The sequence below is a fragment of the Drepanopeziza brunnea genome (genome assembly GCF_022702325.1).
Source record: "Drepanopeziza brunnea f. sp. 'multigermtubi' strain 214-2 chromosome Unknown ctg10, whole genome shotgun sequence".
NCBI lineage: Eukaryota > Fungi > Ascomycota > Leotiomycetes > Helotiales > Drepanopezizaceae > Drepanopeziza > Drepanopeziza brunnea.
In genome coordinates this window covers 1,875,898-1,902,553 of record NW_027094073.1, presented here as the reverse complement: position 1 = coordinate 1,902,553, position 26,656 = coordinate 1,875,898, and the positions used below count along the sequence as shown (strand labels likewise).

General features: G+C 49.6%; 4 protein-coding genes across 4 annotated transcripts; 1 reads left to right on the top strand and 3 right to left on the bottom strand.

The window, feature by feature from the left end:
* Positions 1 to 213: 213 nt before the first annotated feature.
* Positions 214 to 2,653, bottom strand: L3040_006201 (uncharacterized protein; the record flags this gene model as incomplete). Its single annotated transcript, XM_007288360.1, has 4 exons — positions 214 to 539; positions 596 to 778; positions 837 to 1,541; positions 1,597 to 2,653. 4 exons carry the CDS (start codon positions 2,651 to 2,653, stop codon positions 214 to 216), a joined length of 2,271 nt encoding a protein of 756 aa, XP_007288422.1.
* A 7,457-nt stretch (positions 2,654 to 10,110) lies between these two features.
* Positions 10,111 to 12,466, bottom strand: L3040_006200 (uncharacterized protein; the record flags this gene model as incomplete). The annotated part of the gene is made up of 9 exons (XM_007288362.2): positions 10,111 to 10,651; positions 10,707 to 10,824; positions 10,882 to 10,993; positions 11,108 to 11,142; positions 11,205 to 11,433; positions 11,519 to 11,799; positions 12,004 to 12,146; positions 12,196 to 12,323; positions 12,458 to 12,466. The coding sequence occupies 9 exons, from the start codon at positions 12,464 to 12,466 to the stop codon at positions 10,111 to 10,113; spliced, it is 1,596 nt and encodes a 531-aa protein (XP_007288424.2).
* Positions 12,467 to 16,406: 3,940 nt separating this feature from the next.
* Positions 16,407 to 23,662, bottom strand: L3040_006199 (uncharacterized protein; the record flags this gene model as incomplete). Its single annotated transcript, XM_007288363.1, has 2 exons — positions 16,407 to 19,017; positions 19,068 to 23,662. 2 exons carry the CDS (start codon positions 23,660 to 23,662, stop codon positions 16,407 to 16,409), a joined length of 7,206 nt encoding a protein of 2,401 aa, XP_007288425.1.
* Positions 23,663 to 24,547: 885 nt separating this feature from the next.
* L3040_006198 (uncharacterized protein) lies at positions 24,548 to 26,175 on the top strand (the record flags this gene model as incomplete). Its single annotated transcript, XM_007288364.1, has 3 exons — positions 24,548 to 24,587; positions 24,664 to 25,054; positions 25,101 to 26,175. The coding sequence occupies 3 exons, from the start codon at positions 24,548 to 24,550 to the stop codon at positions 26,173 to 26,175; spliced, it is 1,506 nt and encodes a 501-aa protein (XP_007288426.1).
* Positions 26,176 to 26,656: the final 481 nt, after the last annotated feature.

Below are 26,656 nucleotides of genomic sequence, written 5' to 3'. Positions count from 1 at the left end.
GGTACCCAGCAGAAGTGACTGACCCATCATCACATGACCATTGACTTTCCGTCCCTCAACAACGACGCCTCATGATATGAGCTGTAAATAGAAAAGCTTGCGTCAGATCGTGGTAGCGATTTTCGCCCCCGTGATCCAATGTCACCAAGCCCCCCCCCCCCCCCCCCCCCCCCCCAAAAGAAAACCCCTTTGCAGCGCATCCCAAACGCACGCCTACCAGAATCGAAAAGTTCCGCGTGACTCCTCGCCCTTCTTCTTCTTCGTCGCTTCGACAACCTCGTAATCCTCATTGCGCGACACGACTTCCCAGTCCTCACTTTCCAACTCATCCATCTGTGATTCTCCGTCGTCGATGACATCCAAGTCGCCCCCGACGTGAGCTGCGGCGAGGATGATCGAGTCGTCAAGCTGCGACGCGTTCACTCCGCTTTGCTTGCTGGGCGGGGCGATGGTCACGGAGTCGTCGAGCTGCAAGGCGATGTCGTCTGCGACTCCGCCGTTGCCAGTAGCCTTCTCGCCGCCTAGTAAGGTGGCAAACACTGCAGAGCCAGTTAGTAGGCCTCATCGGTAGGGGATGCGGAGATCAGAATCATACCTGGCTCAGAAAAAGAAGGCGGAGTAGCTCCCCCGATGTACATGCAGTCCAGCCCCTTCTCCTTGCACGTCGTACAACCCGGCCGGAGCGCGTCGCAGGTGATGCTCACCATGCGACAACCACCGCATGCGCGAGGGGGCTGTGGAACGTCGGAGTCTTCCTGCGCTGGTAGGACGCCCGGGTCTGGAAGTTTTAGCGATGATCAGAAAGAAAGAAAGGGAGGAAGAATATAGAGCCTTACCAAGGATATCAGCTTCACTCAAGGGCAGAGCACCTCCAGAAATGTACATGCAATCCAGCCCCCTAGCCTGGCAATTCAAACAGCCTTTCCTCGCCCCGTCACATGCCAACCTGGCCAGTCGACAACTGCCGCAGGACCGCGCAGTTTTCAGCGCGCGCTCAGTCTTCTCGCTCTCCTCGGGCTGCTCGTGATGCGCACATGTCGTCTCCCCATCAAAACACGCCAGGCACGGGATCGCGAGCGTCGGATCTCGGTCCTGGATCGCCAGCGCCGCTACCATCGAGCTAAACACACCGTAGTCCACCGGCCGAGGGTGGAAGGCACACGCGGTTTGTTGATCCAGACACGCGAGGCAGGGAGAAGGAGGCCGGACGGAGAAGGCCGCGCCGAGCAGGGTTGGCGGGAAACTGGGCATGATGGCAGAGGGTTGGCGGCCGAGCCGGAGGTCTTCGAGACGGGTATTGACGAATTCCAGGAAGCGGGGAACTTCGGAGCTGGACCCGGATGCCTTTTGACTGAAGGAGCTGTGGCGTTGGCTGTGGCTGCTGGTGCTGGTGCTGGTGCTGGTGCTGGAGCTGGTGTTTCGGTGCGGTTTCAGGGCCCCTGTGACACTAGATTGATTATCTTCGTCTTGGTCTTGGATACCGGTATCTCTGTTTCTGGAGCAGAACTGTTTGGCGTCGCTGTCAGATGACTGCATATTGGCTTCTCTGATCAGCAAAGTCAAACTGTAGCTTTACTGGAAAGGACCTTCACTTACTTGCATCTCTATCCATGTAGCTACAAGCGAGCCCCTTTGTCTCTCGACACGCAGCACACGGTGGAAGAGCATCATCACAGCCGCGCTCATCAACCCCGCACCTGGTAGACGGCCTGGTGTCATACCCCGTCCGGGTGAGATAGTCGGCAGCCTCTTCCAAGTTGTTCTTGCTGAGCAAGAGCGCCATCTGGGATACCGACACCGAGACGGATGGGAACAGCTTTCTGAGCGGCTCGGCATTATGGCGCAAGGCTTCCACGAGCTCGCTGATGCTCATGAACGGGTCCATATGCATGATGTTCTCGACACGGCCGGCGGAGTCCCACCCGGACTTTGGGCCTCGGCATCCCGAACTTTGAGATGTATTCTTCGTGGTGCGGATGGTGGCTCTCGAAGCCTCACATGGTGCGCAGAAGCTCGCCAGACTGCCCGGGTCGAGCTTGGGTTCAAAACAGCTGATGCAAGTGCGCAGCACCATCACCTGGCCCTCTTTGCCACTTTCCTTGCCAACTTCGCATCGATAACATTGCTCTTCTAGTTGGCCCGTACCAAGACACTGAGAGAAAATGTCACCGCAGCCGCTGCAGTACGTATGGAGCCGAGAGCGACCGGCACGTCCAGGTTGAGGTTGAGGTCCAGGTTCAGGTTCTTTGCCACCAACATCAACAACCCTCCGGTCCTGCACGGTCGGCGAGCTCGAGCTCAAGCTCTCGCCCTCTCCAGCCAGCGACGGCACAGACACCCAACCGATGCCTCTCGCCTTCGCCTTCGCAGTCGCGCATTTCTGGCATCGTCTGGGCGAGGCCTCGGAAACGCAATCAATGCCCCTCAAGGAGCACCTGTCACACTTGGTGTTGTACATGCCATGACACTCCAGGCTCGCGGTGCGGCAGTTGCGGCATTCACGTCTGATAACGTGGCCGTGGTTCAACCAGTGACATTCCACGCACATCTGGGAATCGTCACCGTGAACACTGACGGCGACTTGGCATAGCTCGCAGGCGGGATTTACGCGTCGACTGTTGTCAGGCGGGAATCTTAATCGGGAGCCGTCCATGGTGGTCTGGGTGGTCTGAGTGGTCTGGGTGATGTGGGTGATGTGGGTGATATGGGTAATCTGATTGACCTGGTTGCCCTGGTTGACCTGGTTGATCTGGTTGATCTTGTCGATCTGGGTCAAAGAAGGGTAGGAGGAGGAGGAACGGGAGGGATTAAAGGAGGGAAGATGGAAGATGGAAGATGGAAGATGGAAGATGGAAGATGGAAGATGGAAGATGGAAGATGAAAGATGGAGGATTAGAATGGTTTAGTAAGGTAGAGATAGAAGTTTCGTTTGTATTCAGCCAGGCCTTGCTTTGTCAGACCTGAAGATAAGGACGCTGACAGGAACTGCTGTCCGTATAATGAAGGGGAGAAGATGCAGCAGATGCCTGCCGTGCGACCTGAAAATGCCACTGACTGCTGACGGACTGACTGACTGACTGATTGATTGACTGACCGACCGACCGACTTGCTGACCGACCATCGATACATCAAAAAGAGAGACGAATACCGATAGTGACTGCACGTACCCAGGCTAAGGCTCCTATGCGATGCAGGTGACTGACATGTGAAGATGGATGTCACGTGCAGATGCTATATCATATAATTATCGATAAGCATATAAATCATGAAGATTAAAAAGAACATGTCGATGATTCACTTAATCCAGATCGAGATCCAGATCTATATTAAAACAAAACAAACAAACACGTCTTCAGATCAGGTACCAAAGTAAACAAACTTACGGACACATGATATGTATCACATTCAACGGGAGATGAGAGACAAAGCGAGCAGCCCGATATCCGGCACTCAGGCGCCTACCGGTAGACTGACAATACCTACCTACCTCTATTACTATTACTACTACTACCTGTACTACGTAGAAGTAAGTACGACCGTACCGTACCATACGCGTGCACGGGACATCTCGGCCATTGAGATCAAATCACATGAGAGACCGAACGAACTTCCTTCCCCTCTTCTCCAGCCGAGACTTGCGACGCGCAACAAAAAGTCAACTGGTCACGATGCGACGTGCAACAGATCGTCCGGACATGTCGAGTCGGAGCCAATGGGAAAAGGGGGGCATGGGGGTCGGGGCTGGGCAGAGAAAGGGTCCCACCTTATGCTTTGGCATCTTGGCATCTTGGCATCTGGCACACGGGCTCTGGTCTGGCTCGTGACTTTGCGTCGGGAAGAAAGAGTTGCGAGAGTAAGTACTGTAAGTAAGTGAATAAAATAAACACGTATGTATCTTTCTCATCGTCGAGTGATTCTCTATAGCGGTAGGGCGTACGGTCGCCTCTATATACATGCACACACTATTTCGAGGATCGATCCCTATTCCCGCCTGTTTGTTGCACGTCGCCATCGGTCGGGCCAGGTCTCTGGGATGGCCTGCCCCGCCCATTCGTTCGTTTTGATAAGTACAGTATGTGCGTCCACGTCTTCCGCTCTGTTACGTAAAACCTTACTATCCCTCTTACTTGTACTACTTATGAATACATATCGGACCAAGTTTAGGCCTATAAATCATCGAGCGGTGGTTTCTGAATAGCCCAAAGCCCTATTAACTCCATTACACAGACTTAAAACTGACCTAAATATACTTCTCAAGGCTGGATTCTTATAAGTTGATTGGTTTAAGCCCTGGTAAGATCCCTTGCGAAATTATACTTTCGACATGTATTCATGGGGGAGGATAGTATGAGGAACCAATCAACTTATAAGGATTCAGCCTTGCAAAGTATATTTGAGCCAGTATTTAGTTTATACAGTGGGGTCGATAGAGCTTTAAGCCATTAAGAAACCACCGCTCCATGATTTATGGGCTTAAACTGGGTCCGACATGTATTCATAGGGGGGGAGTAGCAATCCGGAACGGAAGTTCTAGTAACGATACTACTATATAGCCGACGTGCATAATCATAAATGGCTATTAAGAGATCGGCCAAGCTACTACGTAGCTTTACGGAAAGCAATTCTTTTTTTTCCTATGTATTAATGATTCTAAGATATACTAGCTATGGCTAGCTAAGCGTAAATAGCCAAATTTCAATTATAAATATATTTAAAATGATCTTCGACTTAAAAAGTGTCAGAAGGTAGCTTTGAAGACAGGCAAAGAGAAAATAGTAGGAGTATAGAAGTATGTATCGGTACTGAACTGATCTCTGGGGCTCTCAGGAGCACCCTCAGATCAGTATTTATAATTCTACGCTACTACTTCTACTAAAATACTACGTAGGACTCTTTAATGCCCTGGACCTAGATACGATGCGAGATTATGATACGCATTATCAAAATCTCTAACTTATCGGATCCTCATCTTAATTATAGGTGTAGCGAAGGCTTCCTGGTAGTCAGACGGATACTAAGTATCCGAGTAGAGTATTCCTGTCGGGCGTGACATGGTAATCCTGTAATACTACCGGTACGTGGCTTAGAATGCTCTTAAGTCAGCGACTACTAGGTACGTACTACTACGTAGTACGTCCCAGGCGTAAGTACCGGTATTACCCCTCGAGGGTAGGGTAACCAGAGGGTTTAAAGTGGAAACTTGAATTTTGAGGCACCCTCGAGGGGTAATACTTAGGCCTGTACCGTGGTATTTGATTCTCTATGGTAGTACTACTACTATTGTAAGTACGTACTACAACTACCAGAGAGGCTCAAGGTCAAGGATCAAGGTCAAGGGGCACCAAGGACAGAAGGATACCCTGGCCGATTTCCCCCCCCCCCCCCCCCCCCCCCCCCCAAAAAGCAAGAAAGAGAAAAAGATGTTGAAACTGTAGTACCGGTAGTTATACTACCGTACTACCGTACTACCGGTATATATATGTCTGTCTGTCTATATATCAATCTGATCCTTTCGCAACTCTGACCTGGTACCTATCACCACAAGCCAACCATTCCAATTCACTTCAATCCTATCCAACGAACTACTCAACAACCTATATCTTTATCCCAAGCCTTGCTATCTATCATACTTAACGCCTTTCAAAATGCAATTCTTCAAAATCGCCTTCCTCGCTACGATCAGCGTCGTTTCTGCTATTGCGATCCCCGAACCTCAAGGTGGTGGTGGTTGCTCAGCAAGTCAATACCAATCATGCTCTGATAATGTAAGCCTATCTTGGATAGCGATCAAACACGCCGAAATCACGTTAACAAATGTCAACAGTGCTCGTTAATTGGACAGACAGCTGTTTGCTCTATCGCCGGATGCCAGTGTATATAGTGCGGAGCATTTGGCCAGTCAGCTTTTTGCACTAGTACCGGATGCAACTGCTGCATCCTCTTATCGTACAACCCGTGCGCACGATTATGCGACGATTCGTATGCATTTTGCGATGGATTGTGAAGCACGGAACTCTGTTGGAAAGGGAAACGAGACTTTAGCGCGGTGTATGTTGTTAGATGTTGTCTGATGTATCGTTATGCGAGCAATAGCGATAAGAAAGGTCACTTCTATCCAAAAAAAAAAAAATATTAAAAAAAATGAAAAAGAAAAAAAAATGAAAATTTGAAAAAAGTTTGAAAAAAAAGGGGGGCTGCGATTCTTTACCTGTACGAGGTGCCCCCTACGAACCTTCAGCTCTCTTTCTCTCTTCTTCTTGCGGTAGAAAAAGAGATAGAGAGTCTAGAGAGCCGAAATTGAATCATCGATATGCGACGTCTCTTCGAAGATATTTTTTTTTACTAGCGGTTCCGAACTTCCCTCCTGTTTCTTTTCGAACACCACGCCGACTACGATCTATACCTGACGGGCATACCGACTAAAAAGACCAAGAGGATTTGCGATAGAGGGGGAACGGGTATAAGATGTGACGACAAGCCAGGTCTCCTGGGCCTACTCTCACGTGCGCCAAGCTACTTCCTTCTTGTCCTTCTCATATCCTCTCACTTCTCTCATTCCCCTCTTTTCACCCGTGAACCTGGCTCACGAGTCCTTGGCGCTCCCCACCTTCGTGTATATAAACCTCAGCTCCCTTCGACCTCTACACTCGATAGCCGTTGATTCTAAGTTATTACTTTGAGATCTTCCTGAGCTCCGTGTGAGCCCCCGCGCTCTCGTGAGTTCCTTAAGTAGTCGCTTTAAGTCATCACATAAGAGACGGGATGGGAAGGGCTTAGTTCGACTGATCGAAAACACGGCATTGCGCCTTCGAAAGAGCGTTTTGCAAACATACCGGCTTTATTTAAAAGCTGCGAACGCGAGCCTATTTAGCTCTACGACGAAAGAAAACGATGTTTGTAATATGCGGATCGAGGCCGCCTGTAGAGCCACACGTATTCGATAGTTATCGAGAAAAAACTCGATGCATAGCACTATAAATTGCTTTTAAGAAGTTTACAAGTATTTAGCTACTACGTCGCAGGCGTAAGTATTCCCCCTCGAGGGTAGGGAAAACAGGGGGTTTAAAGTGGAAACTCAACTTTTGAGGCACCCTCAAGGGGTAATACTTAGGCCTGTACCGTGGTATCTAACGAAAGCTTTTCTTTAACGTGGTTTTTACTCTTAATTAAGTAGTACTTTATATATACGTAGTAATTCCATTGCTTAGCACGTCGCCGTACCTTATAAGAGGTCCCCAAGGTCCAAGCACTGCGTTTTGAATACCCGTCCGACGTCAATAAATACAATAATAACAACAACAACAACAACGACCTGGTATTACCACTTCGTACCATGTGATTATTTGGTTAGTAATCATCGTAACCCAGCATCGGTGGAGGTTTTTTTTTTTTTTTTTTTTTTTCCCCTTGGATTCCAGACTGTAGTACAAAAACACAAATATACGCAATTTTAACAACAGTGAAAAGTGCTAAAAGGAATTGCGTTCGCCGGGAATCGAACCCGGGGCCCATCGAAGCTGCTCTCTGATCGCTCAGAGATGGCAACGATGGATTTTACCACTAAACCACAAACGCATTGTTGATATATCAGCTAGTATGCTGGTGTTTTGGTGCATTGATATAAGTCCATAACATTTTTATTTTTGTGTGGTAGGGCTGCCAAATTCGCCAAGCGTTCTCGTTCCCCGGTCCCTTTTCTTTGGCTTGTCTACAGTGAAGGATATACAGCCCGTCATTTTCACTCTTATGGAACCCTTTCCTCACACGAATCGCTCTGTGTTACCTATCGGTTCCCAGCTCTGGCCCAGCCACGTGAGCTAGTCAGCTGCTCGCTTAGTTTAGTCACATGCTCGCTACGCGAGCATGTAAGCTCTGAACTTGCCCTTCGTCAAAGGAAAAGTGCGAAGAAAAAAGACTAACTATGACCAGAAACCTCCCCCCCCGTGTTATCCTATGAGCAAACACCCGTTTTCACCTCTTTTGTTTGCAATGGGATAAATACCCTTTCCGAGTCACCGCGCAATGCCTATAGAATACCGTCGGTCCCTATAGAAGTGAACCGACATATGCGGCAAAGAGGAAAGGATGGGGCGTGTATATCATGAATTCCTACTCCTGTCACACCCCACTGCAAGTCTTCTTCGTGACAAGCGGGCCGGTGAAAGCAAAGATATGCATTTAAAGTATATGGTGGGTGTGATATACAGGATAGCTTGAATTCTATCTATTAACCCTGTAATCTGCCATCGAATCCCAATCTTTTCCTTTCCATGTATCAAAAACTTCACACCTCCAGTAGTCTCTGCGCCCTTCGCGCATACAAAGTTGCTCGGTCGCTATGCTTCCAACTACGTCTCCGCCCGCCTTCTCCCCTCCACCGTTCCACGTCCACGACGGAAGGAGCACAGGGCCATCTCTTCGAAACCATATACGATGCTGTAAGTCTTCTCGTATCTGGGCAGCAAGCAATAGATGACCGCATAGCAATGTGCCTCCCTCTGTCTCTCACTGACCAACGCTCTCAAGGTTTATATAGTTTAACCTTGCGGCAGCCGGATCAAACCAACATTCCTTTTCTTCGGACTGACTCCATTACCCAAGCCCAGGATTCCCTCTTCTCGATCTCTCGATAAGGCTTTCAAGTCTACAGCTTGTAACAGGAAGAACTCATCGTGTGGAAGCAAGCCTTCCATCCACCTTGAGGAGGCACCATCGATCGAGTTCAGCCGAGATCAGACCCATCCATCCCCAACACGGCATTCGATAGACCTCATCAACCTCGGAGCTTACACATCTGTCACAGGTCTCACTTTCTAGACATCGATCGCTCTTGGACGAATATCCAGAAAGAGAGGATGCTGATGGCATCAGTCGATGGGGCAGAACAAGCCCGAGCAGAGCAGCGCACCAGGATTAACCTCCGCTTGGACACCTGGATCATGCCGCTCATACAACTTACGGTACTAGTAATTCGACCTGCCCACTTGGAAACGTGGCTGGATACGCAGGAATCGGTAGGTCGTGCCTAATCATGCCTGCGTCTTTTCTTTCTATCTACAGTAGGTACATCCAGGTTGTCTTGTTAGGTCAGGATGGAAAGCTGGCTATATTATGGAAGCAAGAATGAGAGAGGCGGGAGAGAGTCAGACGTAGCGTCGGAGAAGCTGGTGAGTACCTAGGTACCAGTAGTAGATGGGTGTCGCGAGACGGACGAATTGCTATTCGCCGTCTCCGCTGCTGGGCTGCTGTTCGTGATCTGCTTCTGGATTTCACTAGCGAGGTTGGCGGTGCGCGCGAGACATACGTAGGAGAACGGCATCGGTGCCGCCAGTATATAGTAGTATTATACTTGGACTCCGCCGTCTTGCATATCGTTCGATGGTATTAGAATTCAAGAGAGGGTTACAGTACAGCCTTTCAACCGCGCTAGCGTTCCTGATGTTCGTGAAGTTGATCTGACAGCTTTGCTTTGCTATAGAATCGGAAGCCATCAGACCGGTCTCAACGACAAGAACATAACCCACGTTGCAGCAAAGCTACTCGATAGCCGTGAAGGAGTCTATGTACTATGTACTATGATTATTCTCTATTAGAAGCGAAGTAGAGGTCTGTCTCCCGCCATACAAAAAGGGCCCGCCCACCAGCTCGCAGCTTGGACGAGCGAAGACTCCCTTGTGCTCTCGGACAGATCCACGAAACATTTTGGCTCTTCAAATAAGCATCAAAAAAAAAAAAGAGGCCAGTGCTTTATTTGCACTTCTCTACCTCTCGTACCACAAACGTAATACGCTCCGTAAGTGCTCGTGCGGCCAGCATCCCTATCTGTCCCCATGTCGAACATCATCCCAGATAAAAAAGTCAAATTTTCACCCAGCCAACCATGCAAAAATGCTGCCATCTCTCCCGCCGAGTTGAAAGAAACCAACGCGTGGGGACAGATACGGTAGGTATGCTGGCCGCACGAGTACGTGGTCCCAAGCGAAGATTAGGCCAAGGACTCTGCGGTCGTCGGAATTTTTATTTTTTTACTGCGGGAATTCCCGCCCGTCGAAGATCGTACAAACATATTCCTTCCAGATGCAGTCGAGTTGGCAGAACGTTCGTAGAATCTCATGGGAAGGTGGTTTGGGCACCGTCTCCTTTCTGGCTCTCGCCGAACGGCACATCCTGCGTCGTCCCCTCCACGCTGACATCCACCGTCTTCGTGATGCCCATCATAGCAGCGTCACCCCTGCCCTGCACCGGCAGAATGATATCCAAGCTATCTGCGTCCCCTTTACTCTCGACGTCCTCCTCGCTATCGACTCGCCCTGGACTGGGCGAAATGGTGGACGTGCGGCTCTGTTTCGACGGTAGTCCCGCCGCGCTCACGCGGACGTGATATTTTTCTTTCCGCTGCAACTTGTCCATACCGAAACTGTCATCTTGGACATAGTATCGACCATTCTGCGCCGAGGAGGATTTCCCCATGCGCGAGTGCAGTTCGAAGAAGGTTCTGAACAGGGGACGTAGAGTCGGGAGCGACGATGCGAGGATTCCCGTGTAGAACTCGGCGCTTCCCCACATGAAGAAGGCGTCTTGATGCCAGGCGTTGGGGTTATCCAGGATATGGACCTGGAGACTCGTCTTGATGATGGCACAGGCGCAGGCACTACAGGTGACGGTTAGAATTGCCTGTCGACGTGTAAGGAGGGAGTGGAGCCCACAAGTATCCCAGCGACAAGATCAAGACGAGGGAGAGCTTCGCTTGCGTGTTGACTTGGAGCTTCAAGATGACTGGAATCGGGAGCGTTGCGAAGAGGACGTCGGTGAGGATGTTCACGACTTTCAGCTGTCAGATTCCATTCACAAGCTGTCAACCAACCCCAAGAAGAAGCTTACTGCTGTTGGTAAGGCCGAGAGCCGTGAACGTTTCCTTGCTGAAGCACTTCGCATCAGGTTCACCCATTCTGTCCCAACTTGCTCGGATCGGTGTGCATGAGAATACAACTACCTGAAGGGAGGTCAGCATAAATTACTCATTTTCATCGGCCATGTTTCTTCTATCTAAATCCATGCTTATAACTTCGGCATGGCAGTGACTTGACAGTAGTGGTATGGGACTTACAGTAGTACTGGCTATTGTGAAAAGTACCAAGAATGCTACGGACAAGACCGGTCAGCCTTCATTCATAGGTGTCGACACAATAGTAGATCTGACTCACTAATAGCGCCGCATAAGAACATCTTGAACCTTCTTCCCGGCACCAGTCTGAGGAGGAAAAACGCCACCGAGAATTTGACGAGAGCGATGCCGACGGTGTTTGCGATCGAGTGGTAAAACTCCCAATGCAGCATTCTTGCCATCTCATCAGGGCTAATATCAACGGTATACCTGCCTCTTCCATTCTTCGTTCCTCCAATATAGCATGTAAAGACAATGGCGCCAAGAACCTAGACCAACGTCAGTAACAGTAAATCCGACGACTTTCCCACACCTCGATGGAAGGGGAATCTCAGCCGCGCGGAGGGAATTTACCGTTGCCGCGATGATAAAGCAATCATCAGTCCCCACCGTCTTCAACATGACAGCCCTAACAAATATCCTCGCACTAACGACAAGAACTGTCATCCCGCAGAGAATGCCATTGATGGCCAGATTCCTGCCCGCATACGAGTGCCGACCAGTACCAGTGTCACTCATCGTGAGGATCGATGCTGATTGTCTAAACACGGATCGGATGGTCCCCGCAACGCTTATGATCTCGTGGAGGGGGACATTGGTGTTTTTGACCTGCACCTGAAGAGAGGCACGGCCAACTGATGAGCTTAGAGAAATCGACCAGTCACGTAGTCGGCGCCCCTGCTCTTACTACTACTATCCCTTCCCCTTCCCTCCCCCTCCCCTCATAGTACTAGTAGTATGTACTAAAGGCAGACCCAGTACCCAGTTTACAGTTTCCAGAGTATACAGCGGTTGTGTAAGCCGACCCACCTACGGAAACTAGCTTAATCGAGCAATACCATTGCGCTCCCTCGCATAAGCTTCGATCAATTGCGTGCGGCTGTCAAAGATGCGTAGGGAAAGGTCGGCGAATTTGAATTCCAAGCGCTTGTCGAGGTTATGCCGGGGCGTTATAGGGCTGTAATCAAGGCTGATAAGAAATCTATAAAATATTAAAACGATGATCCCTTTCTTCAATTTCTATAGCGTACATATTGTACGTAGTATGATCGCGTTCAGCGACACGAAGCGGAGGACTGCAGAGGTACTGCCGGTAATCCCCCTCATAAGAATAAAAGTCGGACCCAGTTTCGCTCCATAAATCGTAGAGCGGTGATTTCTGAATGGCTTAAAGCCCTGTCAACTCCATAGCACAGACTGAGTACTGGCTCAAAGATACTTTTCAGGGCTGAATGAATCCTTACCTATATGTTGATCGGTTTAAGACCTGATAAGTCCCTTGCAACAGTATACTTTCGACATGGAGGGTACGGCTCGATTAAGCTGGTTTCCGTAGCAAGTCGGAAGTACTACTATCACCGCTGTAGTAACTCGGTAGCCTCGTAAATCCTAGCCTTGTCAACTCAAAAATTTCCACGCTGAGTCGTTGTGAGTTTATTGGTTAAAGCTTCGGTACAATCAAGAAGCCCTTGCCAATTTATGCCTTCGGGGTGGGGAGGGGGGTAGTACTTCATAGCTGTTCTTCATACAACTTTTCTGTACAGCTACGTAGTACTTTACAACCTGCGTAGCTGTGGGTTTGGCCAATCCATATTATCTTCAGGTCTTGGGAGACAATTGATTGCGGGATGTCCCGGGGCTCCTCCGTGGTCGGGTGAGATTATGCTTCTACAGGCTTTTACCAACCGGAGATAAGTAATGTCAATTTTTTAGCGATGGGATAAGCGAGCGGATTAACATCAGATCAGGGAGGGATAGCCTTAATTTGTTGACCGTGCATCTTTTGGTCGACGGGTGCTATGCGTACCTAGTCAACTGTCATTCAAGTTCATGGATTCCTTTCCGTCGTCCTGGGATTCTTGGACAGGGTCTTTACTGTACTGTGTTGTACTGTATTGTACGTACTACATCGGATGAGAACGCGTTCTCTCCTCACAAGCCTAGCCAGGCACAGCGTGTTTGTCTCCTCAATTTCTGATTACCTTTGGGTTACGATCCTGGCGAAAAGACTACATATACCTCGTCCGGGCAGATACAGAATATAATGGAAGTATAGGGGACAGACAGAATGAATACGGTACAATAGATTCGCTCACCCGTAAAAAGGAGTTTGGGTACTAAAGCAAATAAATATTCGCTTATCTGTGTACGGCTATCTATTCTTTTCTCCCCCTCTCTCAAAGGATTCCCAAAGCATGGCGGAAGTGTAAGCTCCATTTTTATCGGGCCGATAGTTCATCGTGCCTCGAACATACTGCAGCTGTACGGAATAGTTATACTTAGAGTTGTTGTTTGCATGCCTAGACCACCCAAACATTCCTGCCACTTTATACTGCGCCATCTTAACCAATGCGCAAGGCGTCGATAAAGATCCGTAGCTGTAGTCGCAGCCGTGGGAAATGAAGCTATCTAACACGTCAAATCAAAAAAGAAAAGCAGAATAGTTATGGAAGCGATTTGTCATAAAAACAACTCTCGCTTCGCGCGAGTTACGCCCAACTCTGTTAAGCTTCCGCCATACCTCCCCTATTTCTTCCCCCTTCTTTTAATTTGCTTCCGATTCAATCTCGAGCTTGAAGAAAAGCATGGCACGGCTATTACCGATCTAATCTAACACAGTCTAGTCAACCTTAACCGTGCGTACATTCTACTCTCCCCCCCCATGAATAAATGTCGGACCCAGTTTAGGCCCATAAATCATAGAGCTGTGGTTTCTTAATGGCTCAAAGCCCTGTCAACTCCACTGTATAGGCTAAATACTGGCTCAAAGATACTTTTCAAAGCTGAATCCTTATAAGTTGATTGGTTTAAGCCCTGGTAAGATTTCTTGCGAAATTATACTTTCGACATTTATTCATGGGGGGGAGAGTAACGGTTAGCATGCATCCTTTCCTTTTCCGCTTTTACAACTTGCTTTTTTTGTAAGGCAAAATACTACTACGTACGTAGTAGTAGTATTACTACCTACTAGCTCTTATTGACTGCGTAGAAAAATCTTAACGTACTGCCGACCCACTCCTAGATCTCTCGTTACGCAAGCAGCATAGAGCGGCGGATAGGTTCAAATAGTTGATGCATGCCGGAAAAATATAAACTCCACTACTACTACGTATATTCGACGCATGAGAAATCACCGGCCCTGAGATTAAGCTTTATGACCCGCGCTCTGACTCGCACTCTGTAAACATTTACTCTACCCCCAGTAATTAAATGTAATACTAGGTCTTTTGTGGGCCGATTCCAAGGGGTATAGCAAGGCGTAATAGTGGCGTACGCAAGGGTTTAAACGAATTGAAATACTACGTGTAGTAGTACGTAGTACCTAGTACGTACTGTAAAGGCCACTTAACCTTACTTACCCTTCATCTTCGCTTAGAGGCTTTCTTTTTGCTTAGGATTCTTGTGTGTTCGACCCGTTTTCCATCTCTTGATAGCTACAATTAGATATCAATCAGTTATTGAATTAACCGACTCCTTCACAAATGAGCTTTTCTACGACTTTTGCGCCTTGAACACCGAAAAAACGACGTACACGGTCGAAAGAAAACTAATCCATTCAAGAGGAATATTTCCTATCTGTTTATAACCCTTAATCGATCATTTTTAAGAGCCTATAAGAAATCATATCGAAGGCTTACTACGCTATTCCTGATGGCTACGTAGTACGTAGTACTACGTACGTAGTATATCGGATCTTTATACTAACCCTTATGGACCCTGTTTAGCTCCATAAATCGTCAAGCGGTGATTTCTGAATGGCCTAAAGCCTTGTCAACTCCATTGCACAGACTAAATACTGGCTCAAAGACACTACTTACTTTACAAGGCTGAATGAACCCTTATGTGCTACGTAAGTTAATCGGTTTAAGACCTGGTAAGATCCCTTACAAAATTATACTATACTATACTTTCGACATGTACTACGTATTCATGGGGGAGTACGAGTCGTGGTGAAGGCGTTGTCGAGCTATCATTGATGCTCGAGGAAGGCCAACTCTATACCAGATAGAATCTTAATCGATTGATACTTTCTTTATTCCGATTGGCTTAAAATCCTTGTGTACTCCATTATTACCCCTTGCTATAACCCCTGGAATCTAGACCCAGTATCACAGTACATTTGTTTAGGGGGAGAGTACAGTAACAACAGTCAGTGTGCTGCCTGAAAATCTGCGGGCTGGTACGTAGTACGTAGTAGTAGTATTTAGCCTGCGCAATAGAGTTAACGTTATAAACAGAACTCCAAACTACGGAGTACTACTACTACGTATTAGATCATACTACGTAAGCTGCCGTCTTAAGCTTCTTGTAATACAAGCACGGTATGTACGTAGTACGTAGTATTTGGCCTGTGCAATGAAGTTGAGGTTGACGTTGAAAGTTGGCCTTTGACGAACTGCGGGACTATCCGCAAGGGAAGACTCCTGTTCAGCATTTTTAATACTACGTAGTATATGAAGTGAATCGCCGAAGCACCGAAAGTATCAAACACGCGCGGGATCTTTTGACAACCTGGGATCTTGCTGGTACAGTACGTACGTAGTAGGTACTACTAGTAGTACGGTAGTAGTATCTTGGGATCAGACCTAAGATTTTGGGTTCTCGGGCTCTCGGGCCCCTTGGATGTCGAAACAAGGAAGCCAAGTAGTAGTCAGCTTGCGAGATTGCGGAGGAGAAGGGTGTCGTGCAGATGGCGAGTCGGGTAATATACTACTAGTAGTAGTCAGTGCGTGGCTACTACTGTACAACGAAGTATGGTTTCTGAGATCGAGGAAATGAATCAGGCATTGCTGCCATGTACGTAGTATGTAACGTAATACCTTCTCCAGATGATGTAAATTTCAGGTCGCGAAAGATACAATGCCGTAAGCGCAAAATTGGAAGAAGTTATCTGTGTATCACTACTGACTGAAAAGCTGCTTTTACCTCATAACAAATGACAATAATTCATCCATTTGTATGTTTCCATCCGTTAATTACTAGGATGAAGAAAGGAAGCCGATTTTTCTATGTCTCTGCGTTTTTAGAATATCACCATTTTCGCCTTGCAAATGCTACACTGTGAACACATCGCCAACGCCATCCATATGCTGCTTGCTGATTCCACTTCTCCCCCGCCCCCCCCCCCCCCCCCCCAAAAAAGAGTATCTCCGAAAAATCGTACAGAACAATCGTACAGATGGGGAAAGGATTGGCCCAATCCATCCTCTATATGCAGCCCCTGGCAACTGGCCCAATCTACCTAACCCCTCCGGACTCTCTTGTCATTATGACTTCTCGAATCCAACCCCTCTCCATCGCTACGCCTCTTGCGGCTCCCATCATCTCTATTCCCACGACCGTCCCTACGATGCTCCTCGTTTCTCATATCCCCGTTCCGCGTATCCCTGCTACCCCGACCGGAGCCACCTCTCTCATTTCCACGGTCTCCTCGCTCGCCATTCCATCCAGCTGCGTTAGGATCACGACCTGATGAATCTCGATGTCCGTCTCGACGACGGCTTTCTCTCTCTCTATCCCCACGCTCCCGTTCTCGCCCACCGTCCCGCCCGGCGTCTCGAGCTCCCATCGAGTCTCTAACGCCAGTTGACTCTCTCCCAACCATCAAATCCCTAGCGGGGGCTGGTGATAATCTGCTCTGGTGTCTATCCTTCTCCGGTTCTCGCTCGCCAGTCCGACGATCACTGCGATCACGATGTTCGCTTCTTGGTGGTCGTTCATCCTCGTGACTAGCGCGCTTGGAATCGCGCTCTCGTCCTGGACTTCTGGAGCTTCTGCGGCTACGACCAGATCGCTCTCTCCGTCCAATGCGCTCTTGGTCATGATCCTTGCTTGATGCCTCTGGTCCAGTGATCAGGTCAGCACGGGCAGGATTGACGAGATCCCGAGCCATATCTCTAGCAGGCTCTGCTCGAGGTGGCGGCCCAGGTGGTGGTGGGGGGACGGGCATCAATGGAGTGGATGGACGGGCTATGAGCGTCTCATGGCCCATGCCAGACATTCTCCCACCACGACCGCGGATATTTGTGCGATCGGTGGTATTTTGTTGAGCGCCTTGTTGTAGCATAGTATTGATGCCAGCAAGCTGTCTTCTCCCACCCCGTGCTGCACGCTCATTTGCCGAAGAAGGGCCAGTGGGAGCTGCAAAACTGCTCGGAGGAGGATTAACAGGACTTGATTGGTTCATCTTGGGCCCAGAAGGTGGACCTGGAGTTGCTAGCGGGGGTAAAACGGGTCTCGAACGAGGCTTGTTAGCCTGAGGGGGTAGCTGGGGGTTTATTGATTCCTCATTACTGAAGGCTCTTAATCGATCAGGATGAACTCCAATTGGTATTTGAGGAGAAGGCGGTGGCTGCACGGGCGACAGAGTGACCGACGCGCCGAGATGCTTCAGTCTATCTGGGTGGATCGTAGATGCTGAGGGTGAAGTCACAGTGGGAGAAACGGCGGCAGTAGGACCTGACATGGAACCCATCTCAGTTTGACCAGATGCAGAGCGTTTTGGAAGACGACCAGATGGGCCAGTTGGAGGTTGTTGCTTCTCGGGGGTTGGAGGACGTGGCATCTCCCTCGTTCTCCCATCTTGGCGTGATGGCGGCGGTGCATTTCCCATGCGACCACCACGATTACTCCTATCGCGAGGCCCAGACGGTATGTCAGAGGTGGACGGCGCTACGAGACGACCAAAGTTGGGATCTGGCTGGGATCTAGACGTCGAGTTTAGTCTGCCGTGATCGGGATCGAGAGTTCTGGGAGGAGGCGTTGGCTGGAAATTGGCTCTGTCATTAGGGCCACGTTCTCTCTCCGCAGGTCGATCACTTCTGGGCCCAGCTGGTGGCGGTTGAATATCGTCTACTCGACTCCTGTACATATCCGGAGGGCCACTGCGAGGTTGCCGGTCATCACGCCTAAGATCTGGGCGCTCCTTATCAGCGCTATGTCTCCTAGGTGATTGCGATCTCAAAGAAACTCTGTCCGCAATTTCCTCTCGACCTCGTCGAGGGGACGATGACCGCGAAGTCTCGTTGTCAGTAGAAATAAGGGCAGCTCGCTCTGGATTAATAAGATCTTGTCTCTCCATAATTTGAGCGGGCACTCTGTCGGCAATCGCATGAGGCGTACCTTGAGGCGTACGGTCAGGTGTTGCTACTGCTGAGGGTCTTGGAGGGGGCATCTCGCGAGTCAACCGGCCAGTATCAGCTTCTCGGGCGTTGGCAGATCTTTCAATCTTTTCGCGAGCAGATTCGGCAGACCAACGAGGGGGGGGTTCTGGTCGAACACGTTCACGATCGGAGCCTTGGCTTCTATCTGGAGGTCTCGCAAACTCTCTAGCTGTAGGCTCATTGACACGTCTGTCATTCCCGGAGAAGTCGCGTAGCCGGTCTCCAGATCTATCGCCAAGTCTATCTCCAAGTCTGTCACCAGGCCTAGAACGATCCAGTCTTGGATCAGGCAAACGAGGGTCTCGGCCATCTCTGCGATCGCCATGACGTGGAGGGTGTCTTTCAAGTAGATCACGACTCGGGAATTGAACGTCAGGACGGCTTGGTAGAGAATTAGGAGGCCTGCTTTCGACCGGGCCCTGGCGGATCGGCACAACCGGACGGGGTGGCGTCGATTCGTGGGCCTTTGCTTGTTGAGCTTTAAATAACTCCCTCTTCTCAAGAAGTTCCGATTTCTTTGATTCCAATGCCGCAGCGGGGGAAGATACACGCTTGAAGTCCTGAGGGGTAGCCGCGTTATTGCTAGGCGCAGTGGTAGGAATAGTCCGAGCTGAAAGTTTGGCGTCATCGACTTCCCCGTCTTCGACTTCGGTTGAAGGGTGAGGCTTTGTAGCGGGCGCACCTGATGGGCTGTATATGATTAGTGACTGGAAGTAGCAGAAAATAGATAGTAAACATACATGGCTGCTGATTTCGGCTTGAAGTCTGGAGCGGTAGGCTTTAGGACTGACTTCACAGGTGGCTTGCCATTTGCGTAGTTGATATTGCCGGCACCGAAGGCTTGTATCATGACCCAACTTGGTTCTCTCTTCTTCAACTGAACGAATACGGCGTTTCCAGTCAGAGCAAGATCTTCTCGAACACCCTTCTCGCGCTTTGCAATACCTTCAAGCAGCTCCAGAAACCTGGCACCCTGAAAGTCGATAGCAGGAAAAACTTGAACAATGGATTTGAGAACCGTTATAGCATTGCGAATATGCATCCACTCCGTCCCTTCGAAACAGTCCCTTAGGGCAGAGTTTAAAGCTCGGTGCCATTTGAGAAGTACACCTTTGAATTCATCGTGGCTGAGGAGGGTCTTGGGTTTGCTGTTTTCTTCGAGAATTTTCGCAAATCCGGGGAGATTCTTTTTGGCACCCCAGGCTTCCTTTTCGTACATTTTACCATCCTTGTGCCACTTGCTGAGATCCACGAGCACGAGCTTGAGAAATCGACCTAGGTTCTCTGCTTCGCGAACGGTGCAGGTGAAAATCATGGCCCGCAGCCGATGCTGTCTGAATATTTGACCGTACAGCTGCAAGGTCCGAAAGTATGGAACACTGTTGTCGTGAATGAATCTGATCATTTTGAATGAGTATTCGGCGTCGCCGGGAGATAGAAGTAGGCGAGGCAATAAACACTTTTCGAAGAAAGCTTCGTTGGCATTTTCCGGCTTCACAGTTTCTGGAAACCAGAGTGCCTTGTTTCTAAGTAGCCGTGCCTTTCTCTGTGTAAAGGCGTTTACCGAGTCTTTGAACTCGGCGAACAATTTCTCACGTGTCGTATTTAAGGCCTTCTTCTTCTCCTCCTTCTTCGCCATACCAAGTCGACTCATGTCCGAACGATCATTTGCCAGATCTTTCAGTTCATTAAGTAGCCGCGCAAGTTCAGCGTTGTAACTAGGTTCTGGAATAGCGAGATCGCCCAGGCTGGATGACCAGAAGATGGTATAGAAGTTGGGAGTAAGGTACTTGAAGGAACCATCCGGGAGTGCAGTTTGCACGCTTGAAATAATCGGTTCGAGGATGGCATTGAATGGATCCGAGGCGATAACTGGTGGGCTTGATTCATTGGCGTCGGGCATCTGGCTGCCTTGGTTCGTGAGGTCCAGCGCTTCATCACCAGTGATGACATTTTTGTTTCCACTGTCCATACCAACATCTCCATCGGCATCGACGCATGTCGCTACTGGATCGGTTACTCGTAAATTGGCCTTGGATCTGCCGTTCGACATGGGGGATACAGCAACTGCCGCTCTAAGGTGCGCAAGGCTGGGTCGTCCGATCAAGAATGCGAGTGCTGGATCTAAGCCGAACTCTGTTAGGAGCTCGGGGATACCAGGAACAGATGCATCAAATTCTTCTACCGTAAGATTGCTTCGAAGCAGCTCCAGATACTGTGTGAGAGCTGCCTGAGTGTCGTCAACAATAGTCGCTAGTAGCTTAATGTGTGCGTCGGTGTCAGAAATTTTGAAGATGGCTGCTTGTCGGTATTGCGCAATCGAAATCAGAAGCTCGCCGGCCAGTTTCGAGTAAGTCAAGGCGTTCATGAGCCTGTTCGATGTCTTCGTAGACTCGAATCTTTTGTCTTGTAAATTGATGAGGGTTTGTCTTTTCAGCAGTTCCCCACCTGTCATGGCGACAATTTGAGCATCGTTATAATCAAGGTCTGGAACAATCCCGGACATCTGTGCGATGAGCTCCTTGAGAATAACCAGGTCTGTAGAGTTGCCTCGGTAAATCTGGTCGTTAATATATCGAAGGATGGGAACAAGGTTCAAATGGCTGTATCGTTTGTAGACCTTTCCAGAGAACCTTGAGAGCGCCATGAGCCAGGCACTTGGGAGTAGAGCGAATTCTGCATTATTCCGATTTCTACCCTTGGCACCGAGAGAGCTCATGAGTGACCAAACAAGTACGTCGTAGCCGAGAGGAGTGAACTGCTTCCCGCACTCGACCACAACTTCCGTCAAGTTGGTATATGCTTCAATCTGGCTAAGAGCGATGTTGAAGACAATACCAGGAGCATGGTGAGTAATCTTCCCCAGCGCCCTAGCCATCGGCACCACATTGATCTTGCTAATTCGCTTCATAGTGCTCAAGGTTTCGAGTTTGGCTCTTGCAAAAGCGATCTTCATTGCTGGCTGGCGACTTGTCGGACCCTCATACCACTCAGCATAGATCGAGTATCGGGTGGCGATTGGGTATAGACTCAGCATGTCGTATATCTCGTTTGCCAAGGCTGAGTTGGAAACAGTCATACTGAGAGCTGGAACAATCAGCCTCTTCAGCAACTCCTTCCAACGATCGAAATTCTGTTGAGAACGATCGACTTGAAGGCTGTGATTTCCAATCCTAGCAAGCTTGGTCAATAACGTAGCGTCTTTGCCAATGCTCACACCAGAAAGGTTGAGGAACGTATTGCAGAGAATGAAGAGATCATCTACATTCCGACAAACGGGAACGTTATCTGCCCACTCTTCCCAATAAAACCGATAGTTAATATTGGCATTGGTATCGTACTTGTCCGGAAATGGCCACCGTAGCATGCTTCGAGTAGGTACTGCTGTAAGACGAACTTGGCCTTTTGCCACTCCAGACTGATCTGGTTCGGGCACTTTCCTTGCTGGGCACTCTGCATTCTTTTCGGCTTCGGGCGATACACGGGGGCGGATTTGGTCGTAAACATCCTTTATCGAGTGTTGTATGATCCGATTAAGGAGGGGCATCAGATCGGGGTATGCCTCAGGGAGCCATGGGAAGCGACCAAGCATGAAAAGCGCCTCGGGGATGGCACCAATGGTGAGTAAGCAGGTTAGTAGCTGGACCTTTTGATCTTCCGGTTCGCCTGATTTTCCCTCCGTCTCTGCTGCTGCCTTACTCTGGTCAGATTTGGATGCCGCCTCACGGTTTCTGCCGCCGCCCGGGACGGTATCGTCAGTCAGAGCGCCAGCGTTGGCCAATGCATTCGTCAATCCACCGCCAGGACGGTTCAGTCTTTCCTTTTCCGCCAGTTCTGCAGCTCGCTTTTCCCTCAAAGCCGGCATGGCGTCGTCGAAAGGCCACAGATGTGGGTACAGATCTCGAAGTGATATAAACCCGATTTTGATGAGTAGAGCGGTCAAGTATATGAGATTTGGTGGAAGAGTGTCATCCTCATCGCGGGCAGCGGAGATATAGAAACGCAGCTTGAAACCAAGTAATTGGGCAGCAACACGATTTCCAGATGGAGGGAGCGTGCCTGTTTGTTCGATCCAGTCGCGATCGCCATCAATATCTCTATCGCCGCTGCCTTTGCTCGCGAGGATACGACTCTTAGTCTCTTCGTCGAGAAGATGTCTGCCTCCAAGCTCAAAGAAAGCGTCCAAACCGACTTCACGTGCCCGGTCCCAAAAGAGAATATCCCTCTCAGCACGTTCTTGCTTGCCAACAAAAACATCTTCCTCTGTTGGCATCCAATGCGGAGATGTCGGTAGAGCCCAGTTTGGGAGACCTCCATGTCGTTCACCCTGCAGATTACCATTTCGGGGCCACCAGGAGCTGACTCGCAAAAACTTTACGAAAAAGCGGAACTGTTTGATCAATACCGAGGCAAAGACGTCCAGTGTAATGTCCAGGACCCTTCCAACGTCCAGATCGAAGGTTCCTATTAATCCCTTTACCCTCTCAAACGCATCCTCCACAACTTCGCTCGACGGTGGTTCGCTTCCACTCGTCGTGAACAACTCAGTCACAAGCTTCGAGTACCCTTCTGTCTCTTCCCGCAAAAGGTTGTAATTTGCTTGTCGATAAAGTTGGTTTGTAGCTTGCCGAATGCTCATGCGACTGAAAGTTTCCCGGGTGAGTCCAGTGTCTGAAAGAACCTTGTTGTCCAGTTTTTGGCGCATGATATTAGGTGATATTTCTGTCGCGACCATGAGAGACCGGAGGGATGAAATGTTCGGACTGTCGTCCACTTCGAGTACCATGGAAAGAATATCGAGGAAAGCAGTCGGTGCATCGAAGGTAGGTTTTGATCCATCTGCTGGCGCAGTGTCGGGCCCTAGAATCTCCTTTATGCACCTACCAGCGGAGGCGGGGTCCATACGCCCATCCAGAGCCGCACGAATGAGCTCTTGGAAAATTTCAGAGAGATCTGTTGTGTCCTCGTCCTCGACGGCTCCACGGCCCTTCTGCGTCACTTCCTTATGACCAGTGCTGTCCCAGGCGGATACACGGTCGTCTGTCACGAAGACATAGTCGAATGGCGCGGAGATCGGGTTGAAGCCTGAGCTGGGGATTTCGAGAGTTGGTGTTGGGGTCTGGGCGGGCGTTGGAGCTGTGCTCGCAGGTCGTGGAGGGGGAGGGGACATTGGACCTGTGGGGGTCGCTCGTCCATTTCTCTGGATGTTGAGGTTGTTCGGATTGTCGCGAGCATCATTTCTTCGGCCTCGTCCTCCGCCTACTCCCCCCTGACCTCCGCGACTCGACCTTCGGCCTCCGTCACGCATCTCATTCCCTCTGTCATGCTGTGCCATATTTGTATGGTGTGGGCGATGCGGCGAGGGTCTGCCTTCTCCTAAATCAACTGGGCCTCCGGGTCTCTTCCTCTTACCGGCCGGCGCCATCTCCGTCCCTATCTTGGGGTTGCGATCAGCGTCCGTACATATGTCGCAAGCTTGTTGTCGGCGGAGCTTGCCTGGATTGCTGCGGACGTGGGTATCAAGGTGGAAAGAAATGAAAATTGCGCGTTGCGATGTGGTGTGATGAAGATCACCAAGGGTGTTCGCAGTATGTAGAAGAAAAGAAATTGTCGAGCGCGATGATGTGAGACTTGAAGGAGAGGTGGTGAGGTTTAAAGGTACGAGTGAGAGAGCGCGGTTGCGGCTCTTTGACGATGTGTAGTACCGTGTTTTGGGGTGAATTTAGCAAAAATAGAAAATCTGGCTAAATTTTTCCTCGGGCCGTCGGAATATCTTATTGTGAAGGTGCATTTAAGAATTCCGTCAAAGCTCCTCAACGATGCTTAATAATCAGTTTTTCGCTTGGCCACCCACTTCAGCCACACCCTCTCTCTCACTAAGAAAACACCTGATTGATGAGGTAGCTCTGTCCGAGCAAGATTCATCAACTTCTAAAGCTATTTTCAGACCCTTCTATCATTGTATGAATCTTGCTCGGGAATTTAATAGGTAGGTGGCTCTTCTATATTTGATACTCAACAGTTCGAGTCACGTTTTCAATTGAATTCAGTGGTCTCTTTAGCTGGACGAACGCCGGAACCGGAGAATCCCAACCATCCGATCGTCACGATGATGCAATCCCGACCGCCCTATGCGAGACACAGACAACATCACAGACCCGGATACACTTCCCACCCAGCGTATTTCACTATTTCAGGACTCTTCTTCTAACAATTCAGAATGGGCAATGATTCTGAGACCAATGGCGCAGCCAAATATGGTCAGTAATCAGTAGTTAATCATACCCGATCCAAGTTCCCCTGTCCGTGAAAGAAAGATCACTGAATACGTCCAAGAAAGAACGCAACAACAGCCCGAGAACCCATTTGCAGCCCTGATACCGGATCAAACCATCGCTATAATCCCCTCTTTCACCCTTGAATCGGGCGTAACGCTGTACAATGTCCCGTTGGCATACAGTACAAGAGGAACCCTCTGTCCGGACCGGGATAATGCTATGGTCATCTGCCATGCCTTGACTGGCAGCGCAGATGTTGGCGACTGGTGGGGTCCTCTGCTAGGAGGCCCTGGGCGAGCATTTGATATATCGAGGTTCTTCGTTATCTGTATGAACAGTTTAGGAAGCCCCTACGGGAGTGCCAGTCCTGTCACTTGCAAAGATGGGGACCAGAAGAACGAGAGATACGGCCCGGAGTTTCCTCTAACCACGATACGGGATGATGTCAAGTAATGCAACTCTCCGTCTTCTGGCAACTACGCTAATGTTATTTAGTCTACACAAACTACTACTGGACGAGCTAGGAGTTCGGCAGGTCGCCGCGGTCATTGGAGGCTCTATGGGAGGCATGTTAGTCTTGGAATGGGCATACTTTGGCAAGGACTATGTTCGGTGCATTGTACCAATCGCCACATCAAGTCGGCATAGCGCTTGGGGGATCAGTTGGGGAGAAGCACAGAGACAAAGCATTTACGCCGACCCCAAGTACGATGATGGATACTATCCATTCTCGGATCCCCCCACCGCCGGCCTAGGAGCAGCCCGTATGTCAGCCCTACTCACATACCGAAGCAGAAACTCCTTTGAGGCAAGGTTCGGCAGAAACACTCCAGATGCGTCCAAGAAGCAGACTATCATCCAAGACCAACACCCTTCAAGCCCGTCGGAGATCCATCTAGCTATCCACAATGATGGCCATCGGTCGAAACGCGCTCCACTATCTAGACCAGGAAGCTCTGCTGATATAAAAATCTCGACCTTACCATCAAATAGCAATTCCGCCGATTTTGCAGATCCTCAGTTCCACGGTGCCACGCCCTCTGTTTCGCCTGGGCCTACAAATCCAATGTCAGAGCGTAAGCGAGGAACTTCAACATACTTCTCAGCACAATCATACCTCCGTTACCAGGGCGAGAAATTCGTGAAGCGCTTCGACGGCAACTGCTACATAGCCATTACCCGAAAACTAGATACACATGATGTCTCTCGATACCGTGTGTCGGCGGACTCCACCACTCCCATAGCCGACGCACTTGCTCAAATCCAACAGCCAACCCTCGTTCTTGGCATCGAAAGCGACGGTTTGTTTACCTTCGACGAGCAAAAGGAAATTGCAGCATCGATCCCTGGTGCCAGATTGCGAAAGATTGATTCGCCAGAGGGTCACGATGCTTTCTTGCTGCAGTTCGAACAGGTCAACAAGCACATCTTGGAGTTTTTGAAGGATGTCCTGCCGGATATTATGGATGCGCCAGGCCGAGAGGACGCTATTGCTGAAGATGGAGTCGGTGCGGTGATGAAAAACAGTACGTTCGGGGAAGCCGAAATAGAGGATATCACTGCGTGGTAAAGGCAGGGATTCAGATGGTGTTACTCTAGTATTGCCAAAATCCGACGAAATTGATAGAAGCTGTCGTTCCGCGCATGAGCCTTGGTCAGACTGCAACCGTTGTTGTTAAGGTTTAGTCTTTTCTCAGCTCTTGTACTACTTACCATCCAGCCTCCGACTCTCCTATCATGCAACCAAGTGTTCGCCGTCAAGGATGGCGTGCATTTTGTGGCCGTAGCAGGGATGCATGTAATTGCCATCTTCCAGCTCGTCGTCGGGGGCGATGACTTCCACATTTTCTACGCCGCCTATGGCTTTGGTCCAGCTGATAAGGGAGTGGATTTGGGCGGAGGAGATTCCGGTCTAAGACCATCGGGTCTTCTTTCTGGTGGGCGGAGCCGTTCGCGTTGCGAGGTAGGTGCTTGAGGGCTGCGTTATTGGGGCGGAGGCTCTCTTTGTGCTGCCCGGGTTGGCTGTTTATTGTGGTCATTGCGTACCGAAC